Source organism: Callithrix jacchus, chromosome 10, assembly GCF_049354715.1.
Source record: "Callithrix jacchus isolate 240 chromosome 10, calJac240_pri, whole genome shotgun sequence".
Lineage (NCBI taxonomy): Eukaryota > Metazoa > Chordata > Mammalia > Primates > Cebidae > Callithrix > Callithrix jacchus.
This window is the reverse complement of record NC_133511.1, coordinates 65,018,060-65,031,403: the sequence shown is the minus strand read 5'-3', so window position 1 is coordinate 65,031,403 and position 13,344 is coordinate 65,018,060. Positions and strand designations below refer to the sequence as shown.

General features: G+C 36.6%; 1 protein-coding gene across 14 annotated transcripts in view; it reads left to right on the top strand.

The window, feature by feature from the left end:
* UVRAG (UV radiation resistance associated) overlaps positions 1 to 13,344 on the top strand; it is a 319,164-nt gene that overhangs the window by 136,934 nt on the left and 168,886 nt on the right. For all 14 annotated transcript variants that reach the window (XM_078340195.1, XM_078340191.1, XM_035265389.3 and 11 more), the window contains one exon: positions 12,311 to 12,437. In XM_078340195.1, the coding sequence (XP_078196321.1) occupies positions 12,311 to 12,437 (127 nt within the window). The remainder of the gene's footprint in view (positions 1 to 12,310; positions 12,438 to 13,344) is intronic.

Here is a 13,344-nt window from a genome sequence, read left to right as displayed (position 1 = left end):
ATCCTCCTGCCTTAGCCTTCTGAGTAGCCACCATGCCCAGATAATTTTTTATTTTTTTGTTGAGAGAGTCTTGCTATGTTGCCTAGGCTGATCTTGAACTCTTGGCCTCAAGCAATCCTCTCACTTCAGCCTCCTGAAGTTTTTTCTCATTTTTAATTCAGATTTTTGTCTTCTTATTTTGGGCTTGTAAGTATACATGTGTGTTTCTATATACAAATCCTTTTTCTGTTATGTGTGTTAGGAATATTTTCTTTTTGGTCTGTGCCTTGCCTTTTTGTATTCTTAACAGTATTTTCTAAAGAGCAAAAGTTCTGAAGTTTGATGAAGTCCAATGTATTTAATTTTAATTTAATTTTTTATGTTTAGGGATTTTTATTTTCTTTATAAGAAATATTGGAGATACTTGCCTAACCCAAGGTCAGAGGAATTTCCTCCTATGTTTTATTCTAGTAGTTTAATAGTTTTGGGCTTTACATCTATATCTATAATGTACTTCTATTATAGTTCATTGTTTTGTATCAGATAAGTAAGGGTAATTTTTTCCCCCTGCATGGATATCCAGTTGATTTAGCATCATTTGTTGAATAGTCTTTTTATTCTCCATTTAATTGCCTTGAGATGTGTGTTCAAAATCAGTTGATCATATATTTGTTCATCTGTTCCTGGATTCTCTGTTCTGTTCTGTTGATCTGTGTCTGTATTTCACCAATACCAAACTCGCTTATTATTGTAGATCTGTCATCTTAAAACTTGTTAGGGGTTTTTCTAGATTCTTTATATTTCCAAGTGAATTTGAGAAATAGTTTGTCAATTTCTAAAAAAAAGAAAAAAGAGAGAGACCTGCTGGAATTTTGATAAGAAGCAGTAGATAAAGTTGTGGAGAATTGCTATCTTAACAATATTGGGTCCTTCAGTCCGTGACCATGATGTTTATCTCTTTTACTTAGATTTCTCTCTAATTCTCTTTATTATGTCATAACTTTCACTGTAGAGATTTTGGACATCTTTTGTAGAGTTATTCCTAAGTGTTTTATGGGAGGTTTTTTTTTTGGCAGGGGAGGCATTTTTGCAAGTGGAATTGTTTTTGAATTTTTATTTCTCATTTGTTTGCTGCTAGTTTGTAAGAATACAATTAATTTTAACTTATTAATCTTCTGTCTTGTAATCTTGTCATATTAACTTATTCATGATATTATTTATAGTTTTTTGGAGTTTTCTATGTAAACAATCATAACTGTGAGCTTGAACAGTTTTATGCCCTTTATTTGATTTTCATCCAGTACAATGTTGGAAAAAAATTAGTAAAAACAGGAATCCTCACCTTGTTCCTGGTTTTAGGGAGAAGCAATTCATCGTTTCTCTGTTAAACGGAATACTAGGAATGCCCTTCATTAATTTTAGGAAGTTCCCTCTTATTCCTAGTTTCTGAGAGTTTTTAATCATGAATAGATGTTGAATTTTGTCAAATGGTTTTTCTATATCCATTGAAATGATTATATGATTTTTTTCTTTATTCTCTTACTATGATGAACTTTTTGGTTTATTTTCAAATATTTAACTAACATTGCATTTCTGGAATAAACCTAAATTGATTTTGATATATAATTATTTTTGTATTTTGTTGGATTTGTGCTTATAAATTTTTTCCCTTCATATCTTCTTGGATTTGCTTTAGTAATAATTTAAGGAATTTTGGACCTATATTTATTAGGGATATTGTGATACAATGTTTTGAATTGCTTTGTCAGATTTTGGTAGCAGGATTATGGTAGCCTGGCAAAATTAGTTGGGCAGTGTTCTTTTTTTTCTTACTCCTTCTTGCCCAGAAGCAGAAATCTGGACCTTTTAAATATTTTCTAGTTCTCTGCTTATAATTCATATCCTTTTATTCACTATAAGAATATTTCAATTTTTGTCAACATGTTTATCAGAGTGCCTTTAAAGTTTTTGGTAATTCTAACATTTGGATCATCTTGGAGTTGGCATATGTTGGTTTTCTCTTCCCTAGAGAGTGAGTCACATTTTCCTGACTCCTCATGTATTGGGTAATATTGCATAGTGTCCTGGACATTGTGAATGTAATTTGGTGGAATCTCTGGATTTTGTTACTTTGTTCCAAAAAATGTTGATTTTTTTTTTTTTTTTTGAGACGGAGTTTCACTCTTGTTACCCAGGCTGGAGTGCAATGGCGCCATCTCGGCTCACCGCAACCTCCGCCTCCTGGGTTCAGGCAATTCTCCTGCCTCAGCCTCCTGAGTAGCTGGGATTACAGGCACGCGCCACCATGCCCAGCTAATTTTTTGTATTTTTAGTAGAGACGGGGTTTCACCATGTTGACCAGGATGGTCTCGATCTCTTAACCTCGTGATCTACCCGCCTCGGCCTCCCAAAGTGAAATGTTGATATTTTTATTTTAGCAGGTAGTTAACTTGGTTAGTATCAAACTGTCATGCCTGCAATCAACACTGGCTCAGATTTCAGTGTAGTTTTTACCCGTAGGTACAAGCTTCTTTGTGTTTGTTTCATGCATGTGTAGTGTAGGATTCAGGCTGAGACTTGGGTTGAATTTAAATAGAATTTGGGGTGCCCATTTTCTGCCTTCCTCCATTCGGCACGCTTGATTGCCTCACGCTTGTTTTCCCTGGCTCCTTTGGTCAGAAAGAAAGTTGACTTTCTTTTGGAGTTTGCAGCCACCCTCAGGGAAAAGCCACACTGAAAAGGGGAAATTCACTTTGTTGGTTGCTTATGCCAACTTTGGACTCACCTCCAAAATATGCCTGCCATTATCATTCTCAGGAACCCTCAAGTAGAAGATTTTTGTATTTTATCCATAGTCTGTATCTGTTATCCATAGTCTGTATCCTCTATGAGAGGAGCAGCTTGTTGCAGACTCATTCTTTTTCACCAGAAGCAGAGCTCCTGTATATTTTATTATTATATATTTTTGCTGTATCTTCCTGGCTAAACCCAGGTTTTCAGTTACTGCTAAGTCTATGAAATTAATGGATTGGAAATATTTTCCAAGGAAATCTTTTCCTTTTCTTAGTGGTCGACTAGGTGTAGGTGCAGTAGAAACAACCTATAAAATGACATTGAAAAGCAAATGTGTTAACTTTTGGGACAGCTGCCACAATTTTAAAAGCTTTTTTCTGATTGTTAATTATTTTCCATTTTGGGGGGAAAATTACTATAGATGAAGATAAAATATACCCTTAACCACCAATTCTCATAGTTTTTGGTCTCAAGACCCCTTTATACTCTTAAAAATCTCAAAGAATTCAGTAATTCAGTTATATATACATACATATATATATTTGTTTGTTTGTTTTGTTTTTGAGATGGGGTCCTTGCCCTGTTGCCCAGGCTGGAGTGCAGTGGCATAATCTCTGCCCACTGCAACTGCTGCCTCCTGGGTTCAAGCGATTCTCCTGCCTCAGCCTCCTGAGTAGCTGGGATTACAGGCATGTGCCACCATGCCTGGCTAATTTTTTGTGTCTTTAGTAGAGACAGGGTTTCACCATGTTGGCCAGGCTGGTCTTGAACTCCTGACCTTGTGATCTGCCCGCCTCAGCCTCCCAAAGTGCTGGTATTATAGGCGTGAGCCACTGTGCCCAGCCTGAGTAATATATTTTTATGAAAAATAAGCATATTTTTTTGAACAAAAGGTTTAATTAGCATTGCATTGCTAAAATATTTTGTAAATTTAACTTCTATTAAGCTAATGTCTAGCCTAACAAAAGACGTCTGAATTTTCACATCTGCTTCAGTGAATCTGCTTGCAATATCATGGGTCTCATCATACACTTATGAGAAAATGAGAGTGGAAAAGAGGAATATAGCTTAGTGTTATGCAAATATATTTTATCTTGCAAGACTGTAAGAATGTCAGGAATCCTCACGATTCCCAGGAACATGCTTTAGGAACTTTTGCCCTAAGGCATTTTAGCTCCAACACGATCAGTGTGAAGACACTTGTTCCATTACTGATTGAACATCTGAAATCCAAAATCTAAAACACACCAATAAGCATTTTCCTTGAGCTTCATGTTGGTGCTCAAAGTTGGCATTTTGGACTTCAAATATTTGGATTTGGAATACTCAATTGATCATGTGTTATTTATACGTTAGTCATCTTTCTGAAATGAATGTTTAACATTTCCCATGTTTTTTTTTTGCCAGACTCATAAATAGGAATGTGTGTATCTGTGATTTTCAGTTCACATATAGTGTTGTATAAAAACACTAACGTCTAATTAAAACTAATGTATTGGAGATATATATGTGACATTACACTGGGAGTAAACAGATAAATAGAACACTGAATCCCATAGAAGATTGGGGAACATTAAGATCTTTGAGCATTCATCTTTGATGCATTAGAAAGGAAATAGAACTAGATCCTACATGGGTAGGGTTTGTTTACTCATTTGAAATTGAAGCCGGCTGGGTGTGGTGGCTCACGCCTGTAATCCCAGGACTTTGGGAGGCTGAGCTGGTTGGATCATGAGGTCAAGAGATCAAGACCATCCTGGCCAACATGGTGAAACCCTGTCTCTACTAAAAATACAAAAATTAGCCGGGCGTGGTGGCACTTGCCTGTGATCCCAGCTACTCGGATGCTGAAGTAGGAAAATTGCTTGAACCCAGGAGGTGGAGATTGCAGTAAACTGAGATCACGCCACTGCACTCTAGCCTGGCGACAGAGTGAGACTCTGTCTCAAAAAACAAAAACAAAAGCAAAACAAAACAAAAAAACAAAAGAAATTGGAGCCAACAATTCTGATTTTTATGACTTGATATATTTCTGTAAATGAGCCAGTTTCTGCACATAGACCATAACACAAACACTATATGCATGCCTTCCCATATTAATGTATTATTTAGATTAACTTGTAACCTTAGTTCTTTAAATCCAGAAAGCATATCTTAGTATATACCCTGGAATAGAGCAGGTTAACCTCCTAGCCAGGGATATCCCTGTGTTCTCTGAAGATTAGCTTTTCTTTTAGTCTATTTTCTTTCTCTGCCCAGGTAGAATTCAATTTACATATTTTGTGGAAAAATTCACATTATGGAAGTTGAACACCTCACTCTTTGTGGGAGAAGATTGCTTCTAAAGATTTTACCTATCTTTTTCCTCAGTGATGTAAGAACACCTTAGGCTTCTTGATTATACTATTGCATTGCTAAAGGAAACTTAAGATTATTTCTTCATTCCTTTTTCTTTCATAATAAACAATCTCATTGATTTTTTTCCAATTATTTTTATGGCAAAATACATATAAGATTTATGATCTTATTTCATTTTTAAATGGACAGCCCAGTGGCGTTAAATACCTTCATAATGTCACGCAACCATCATCACCATTCGTCTCTAGAAGTCTTTTAAACCGAAACCCTGTACCCACTAAACACTAACTCCTTGCTTCCCTCTACTCCCAGCCTCTGGCAACTACCATTCTACTTTTTATCTCTGTGACTCTGACTGTACTGTAAGTAACTCTTTTAAGTGGAATCATGCAGTACATACCTTTTTATGGCTGCTGTTTCACTTAGCATAATGTCCTCAAGGTTCATCCATGGTGTAGCATATTGCAGAAATTTCCTTCCTGATTAAAGCTGAATTATCTTTCATTGTATGTATATACCATATTTTGCTTATCCATTCATTTATTGATAGACGCTTGGGTTGCTTCTGCATCTTAGAACCTTATGGACTTTTGGTTTCTGTTTTTACAGTGGGTTTGTAGGGCAAAATGGCTTTTATCTCGAGTAGGCCTACATTCATAGAAAGTAGAGACCATTTCTCATTCATCTAGAAGCATGTAGTAGGGCCTTTATTAATGCTTGCTTTGTTCAGGAAAATTGTTTAGGAACATTCTTTGCAAAGGCATATTTCATAGACCTTTCAAGCCAAATATAGTAATGATTGGAAATAAGTTTTTCTGCTGTTTTCTTGGCTTGAATGTCTTTAACAGATGATCATACCATCTGTTTAGAATCAGTATTTCAGGGATGAGTAAGAAAGCATCTTGGGTGAGAAATGATTGCTGTAAGTACTTTTAACATATTGCCAAAAATCATTTCCATGCCCGTTGCTTCAACAAGGCCATACCATGATGTATATCACTGAGTTCCCAGACTTCCTCATTGTCTGTGAATCAAATCAAGATACTTACTTTTTCCTTTTAAAGTTTTCTATCCGCTTATCTTTGCTCCTGGTAATCTGTTTACTTAACAGATGAGTTTTGTAGTTACAATTTTAATTGTTTATACTTTAGGAAGGAGATAAAAATTTACTAGCTATAATCAAATTGCTGTTTGCTTAATATTTATGCCATGAGTATTATTGACACTGATAAAGACCAGGAGAGAAGGGCATACATATTCATAGTGCAGTAATTGTGTGTGTATGCACATGTATTGAGGCACGTACATACTCATTTTGGGGACAGAATTTCAGATTTGTATCTGGAAATAAGTTCAGGCAGGATTTTCGGAGAAAAAAAGAAGTTGAGTAAAGTTTAAGCCATGGTTTGATGTAATATTTATATGGAAACATAAATTAAACAACAAATTTAATTGTGTCTTTGGCTGGTAGAATGGGTCAGGGATTTTGTTTAATTAAACATGTATTTAGTAAAATTGATATTTAATGTGACTTTTAAAAAATAAACTTTCTTTTTCAAGGTAGTTTTAGATTTATAGAAAAAGTAGGCAGAAAGTACAGAGTTCCTATATGCCCCACCCCATACCCGATTTCTTCTGTTATAACATCTTGTACTAGTGTGGCACATTTGTTATATTCACTAATTAATATTAATACATTATTATTAACTAAAGTCCATAGTTTACATTCGGGTTTGCTCTTTATGTTATACAGTTCTATGAGTTTTGACAAATGTATTATGTTTCCACCATTACAGTATCAAACAGAATAGTTTCACTGCCCTAAAAATATCCAATGCTCTATATGTTCATCCTTTTCTCCCTCCCCTGGGAACTGATCTTTTACTGTCTCTATAATTTTACCTTTTCCAGAATTTCATACAGTAGGAATCATACAGTATGTAGCTTTTTCAGACTGGCTTCTTTGATTTAGCAATATGCATTTACAATTTCTCTTACGATGGATTGATTATTTCTTTTTATCACCGAATAATACTCCATTGTATATATACCACAGTTTATCTGTTGACCTATTGAAGTATATCTTGGTTGCTTTCCAAGTTTTGGCAATTATGAATAAAGTTGTTGTAGACATTTGTGAGTAGGTTTTTATGTAAACATAAGTTTTCAATATTCAGGTTAATATATAAGAGCATGATTGCTAGATTGTATAGTAAGCCTATTTTAGCTTTGTAAGAAACTGCCAGACTATCTGCCAAAGTGGCTGTACCATTTTGCATTCCCACCTTCAGTGAATGACAGCTCGTGTTGTTCCATATCTTTGCCAGTATTTGGTAGCATCAGAGTTTTGGATTTTATTCTAATGGGTCCGTAGTCATATCACATTGTTGTTTTAACTTGCATTGATGAGATGCTTGTTCAGTTCTTTTTTGCTTTGTTTTTTGTATTTTTGGTAAAGATGGGGTTTCGCCATGTTGGCCAGGCTGGTCTCGAACTCCTGACCTCAGGTAATCTGCCTGCCTCGGCCTCCCAATGTTGTGGGATTACTGGTGTGAGCCACTGTGTCCTGCCAGGGTTGCAGGGTTGTTTATTTTCTTATTGTTGAATTTTAAGAGTTCTTTGAGGCCAGGTACAGTGGGTCATGCCTGTAATTCCCAGCACTTTGGGAGGCTGACGTGGGAGGGTTCCTTGAGCTCAGGAGTTCGAGACCAGCATGGGCAACATAGTGAGACCCTGTGTATATTTTTTTAAATGAGAGTTCTTTGTGTATTTTAGATACCAGTTCTTTATCAGATATGTTTTTTGTATAGAATTTCTCCCAATCTGTGGCTTGTCTTTACTCTTAAAACGGTGTCTTTTGCAGATTTTAATAATTTCCAAGATACCAATTTCTTTTTTCACGGATCTTGCTTCTGGTGTTGTGTCTAAAAAGTTATCCCCAAACCCAGAGTCTTCTGTACTTTCTCCTATGTTATCTTCTAGAAGTATAATTTTTAATTTCATATTTAGATCTGTGAGCCGTTTTGAGTTACTTTTTTGTGAAGGGTATAAGGTCTGCATCTAGATTGATTACTCCCTCCTCCCCCTTGCTCTGTTTCTTCTGTCCTTTCTTTTTTTGCATGTGGCTGTCTAGTGGCGTCATTATTTGGTGAAAAGACTATCCTTTCTGCATTGAATTGCTTTTGTTTCTTTGTCAAAGATTCTTTGACTTGGGTATATTTCTGGGCTCTCTGTTCCATTTGATTGATCTGTTTGTCTGTTCCCCATACCACCCTGTCTTGATTACTGTAGCTTACAGTAATTCTTGACATTGGCTACTGTCAGCCTTCCAACTTTGTTGTTCTTCTTCAATATTGTATCATGTATTCTTTTGCCTTTATATAAACTTTAGAGTCAGTTTTTATATTAACAAAATAATTTGATGGATAATGGGATAATTGGATTCCACTTTTTTATTGCTGTTACACAGGAAGGCATCTTTTTATACATATTAATTCTATATCCTGCAATCTTGCTATAATTGCTTTTTCCAGGAGGGTTTTTTGTTTTGTTTTGTCAATTCTTTGGGGTTTTCTATGTAGACAGTAATATTATCTGCAGATAAAGACAATTTTATTTATTCTTTCCCAATCTGTGTAGCTTTTCTTTCTTTTTCTTTTCTTATTTCATTGGCTAGGACTTATAAAGTATAACTATGTTAAATAGGAGTCAAAGGGACATCCTTGTCTTGTTCTCAGAATTAGGGTATAAGCATCTAGTTTCTTACTATTAAGTATGCTGTTATCTGTAGGTTATTTGGTAGATGTTCTTTACCAGTTAAGGAAGTTCCCCTTACTTTCTATTTAGCGGAAAGTTTTTATCATGAATCGTCATTGGATTTTGTCACATGCTTTTTCTGCATCTACCAATGTGTGATCATATCATCTTTTTCTTCCTTAGCCTGTTGATGTGATGAATTACATTAATTGCTCTTTGAATGTTGAACCAACCTTGCCTATCTGGGATAGATTCCATGTGGCCATGTTGTGTAATTATTCTTATACATTGTTGGGTTTAATTTGCTAATATTTTGTAGTGTCTTTGATTTTGGTTAGGGTGATGCTGACTTCATAGAATGAGTTAGCAAGCATTCATCTACTTGTGATTTCTGGAAGAGATTCTGAAGAACTGGTATTGTTTCTTATTTAAATATTTGGTAGAATTCACTGTGAAACCAACTAGACCTTTTTTTTTTTTCTGTTTTGGAAGGTTGTTGATTTAATTTCTCTCTCTTTTGTTTTTTTTGTGACAGGGTCTTGCTCTCTTGCCAGGCTGAGTACAGTGGCATGATCATGGCTCACTCTATCTTTGAACTCGTGAACGCAAGTGATTCTTTCACCTCAGCCTCCTGAGTAGCTGGGGCTACAGGTGCATGCCACTGCATCCAGCCAATTTTGTTATTTTTTATTTTTATGGACGGGGTCTCACTGTGTTGCCCCGGGTGGTCTCCAGCTTCTGGGGTCAGGCAGTCCTCTCACCTGGGCTTCCCAAAGTGCTGAGATTATAACCATGTCCAACCTAATTTCTTTATTATCTCTTTCTCCTACTATGAGTTTTGGTAGATTGTCTTTCAAAGAATTGGTTCATATCATCTAAATTATCAAACTTCTGAGCATAGAGTTGTTCGTAGTATTCTTTATTATTCTGATGTTTGTGAGATCAATTGTGATAACCCCTCTTTCTTCATATTAGTAATTTTTGCCTTTTCTCATTTTCCTTGAATAGTCTGGCTGGAGTTATTTTTTTGTTTTTTGTTTTTTAAATGGAGTTTCACTCTTGTTGCCCAGGGTGGAGTGGTGGAGTGCAATGGCATTATCTCGACTCACTGCAACCTCTACCTCCCGGGTTCAAAGGATTCTCCTGCCTCAGCCTCCTGAGTAGCTGGGATTACAGGTGTCCACCACCATGCCCGGCTAATTTTTATATTTTTAGTAGAGTTGGGGTTTTACCATGTTGACCAGGCTGGTCTTGAACTCCTAACCTCAGATAATCCACCTGCCTCAGCCTCCCAAAGTGTTGGAATTACAGGTGTGAGCTACTGTGCCCAGCCCTGGCTAGAGTTTTATGAATTTTATTTACCTTTCCAAAGAGCCAGTTGTGGTTTCATTGATTTTTCTCTATTGGATTTATTCTGTTTGGATTTAACTAGCTTCTTGCATATGTAGATTTCTTTCTTCTGCCTAATTTGATAAGCTCAGGTCCCTGAGGCCTTATTTTTTCTTTTAAAGGCTGTTTTCTCTGTTGTTAAAATTGGTAGTTTCAACTGTTCTATTTTCAGTTCACAGACTCTTCTCTGCTTCCTCCATTCTGCCATTGAGCCCATTCATTGAGAGTTTTTGTTATTTTTAGTTCTAAAATTTCCATTTAGTTCTTTATATCTTCTGGTTCTTTGCTGAGACTTTCTAGTTTATTTTTTTCTACTTTTTCATTTGTTTTAAGCATGTTCTTAATTGCTGTTGAAGCATTTTTATGTTGGCTAATTTCAGCTCTTTATCAGATAATTGTAACATGTCTGTCAGGTCAGTTTTGGCATCTGTTGCTTGTCTTCTTTTATTTTCTTTGATCTTTTCCTGGTTCTTGATGTGGGGAGTGGTTTTTGCTTGAAGCTTGGACATCGGGGGCATTATGTTTGAATTCTCTGGATCTTATTTAAGCCTTCTGTTTTAGCTGGCTTCCTCTGAGACCTCTTTGGTAGGGGAAGGAAGAGGTACCATTTCATTACTGCCAGATGAGTATAGAAGTCCAGATTCCCTATGCAGCTTCCATTGACCCCTTGGTGGCAGGGAAGAATGCTCCCCTTCCCTTAATTAATGCTGACGAGTGGCTCCCCACTAGGCCTCCAATGCCACCTTCTTATCTGGGAGGAGTAGGAGTGCCTTGTTACTTCTCCCCAAATGTCTTCCACTGGTATCACAGAAAGGAGAGTGGCCCCATTAACACTTGGTGGTAGTGAAAGTGACTCTCCACTAGGCCTTCTTTAATACCACCCCATTGAGGATGGGAGAGGGTTTTCCCAAGTCCAGGATCCCCATGTGATGTCAGTAGATACCACATGGGGCTCGGTTGGTTACTGCTTAGCAGGGTTGAAAACCTCAGGCATCTGCCTGGCCTTCTTAGAGCACCTTGGTTCAGTTTGGCAAACGTGAAAGATCTACTTTTTGTTTATATGGATTTGCCTATTCTGGACATCTCATGTAAGTGGAGCCATATAGTGTGTGGCCTTTTAAAACTGGAGTCTTTAACTTAGCATAATTTTTTTTTTTTTTTGAGATGGAGTTTTGCTCTTGTTACCCAGGCTGAAGTGCAATGGCGCAATCTCGGCTCACTGCAACCTCCGCCTCCTGGGTTCAGGCAATTCTCCTCCCTCAGCCTCCTGAGTAGTTGGGATCACAGGCACACGCCACCATGCCCAGCTAATTTTTTGTATTTTTAGTAGAGACAGGGTTTCACCATGTTGACCAGGATGGTCTCGATCTCTTAACCTTGTGATCCACCCGCCTTGGCCTCCCAAAGTGCTAGGATTACAGGCTTGAGCCACAGCGCCTGGCCTACTTAGCATAATGTTTTTAAGGTTCATCCATGTTGTAGCATTTGTCAGTACTTAATTTCCTTTTATTACAAAATAATATTTGATTGTATGGATAGGCCACATTTTATTTATCCTTTCATCAGTTGGTGGACATGCGGGCTGTTTATGTTTTTTGACTTTTATGAATAATGCTGCTGTGAACATTTGTGTTCAGGTTTAAGTGTGGACATGTGCTCAGTTCTCTTGGTATATACCTAGAAGTGGAATTGCTGGGTCTTATGGTACCTCTGTATTTAACTTTTTGAGAACTTCATTTATTTGTTATTAAGTTTTAAAAATCTTATTGTATTGTGGTGTCAGGGAAGGAACCTGAGATATTTTGTGTAGTGTCTGTTGGGTCCCCAGACTTAAGATTTACTTTTATTCTTTGTTTATATCTCTATGATTTTCATTAAAAGGATGGTGCTGATAATCAAGTTACTCAAGAGTTTCGTAAGTTTGATGAGTATTAAAGTGCTTTAGATCATTATTTATTTTTAAACATTGAGTGTATAATTATTCACAGTCATGACATTTGTATTTATAAATATACCTGTGATTTTATTTATTTAGAAAAAAAAAAGTGAATGCCTCCAATTAAAAATTTTGGTGCTTCAAAATGAACTGGAACGGCAGAAGAAAGCTTTGGGACGGGAGGTGGCATTACTGCATAAGCAGCAAATTGCATTACAGGACAAAGGTGAGTAGAAATACCATACAAACAGCCTGACTTCCACATTCAATAGTTTTCCTTTCTTCTTCACAAGCTCAAAGAGTCATTTTGTGTGTGTGTAAATGTAGCCACACACTGCTTAATGGCAGGGATGTATTCTGAAAATGCATCCTTTGGTGATTTTCTTGTTGAGCTACATGATAGAGTGTGCTTACACAAGCCCAGATGGTATAGCCTACTACATACCTAGGCTGTATGGTATAGCCTATGGCTCTTAGGCTGCAAACTTGTACAGCATATTACCATACCAAATACTGTAGGCAACCGTAACACAGTGGTGAGTATTTATGAATCTAAATATATCTAAGCATGGAATAAAAATACGATATTATAATCTTATGGGACCGCCATCATATATGTGGTTTGTTGTTGACTGAAACGTCATTATGCAGTGCATAATTGTATGGTGATAGAATTTTCTCTGATTTTTAAAGTATTTTCTCAAGTATTATGAAGTTAGTTCATACAGACGGGTGTGTACAAATCTGTATTCAAATGGTCCTGGACTTAAATAATAGCTTGACTTGATGATTTTTCAGCTTTACAGTATGCAAAAGTGATATGCGTTTAGTAGAAACCATACTTTGAATTTTGCTATTTTTTCAGGCTAGCAATATGTGGTTTGATATTTTCTTGCTATGCTAGCCAGCGGCAGTGAGCTGCAGCTCCCAGTCAGCCACGTGATCATGAGGGTAAAAAACCGGTACTCTGCAGTATACTCTGTTGCCAGTGTTTTTTGGATATTGTGTTTTATGTTTTCACATCCCATCAAGTCTACAAAATGCTCATCTGTGTACAGTATTCAATGCTGTGTTATAAAATAGGCTTTGTGTTAGATGATTTTGTCCAACTGGAAGCTAATGTTAAGTGTTCT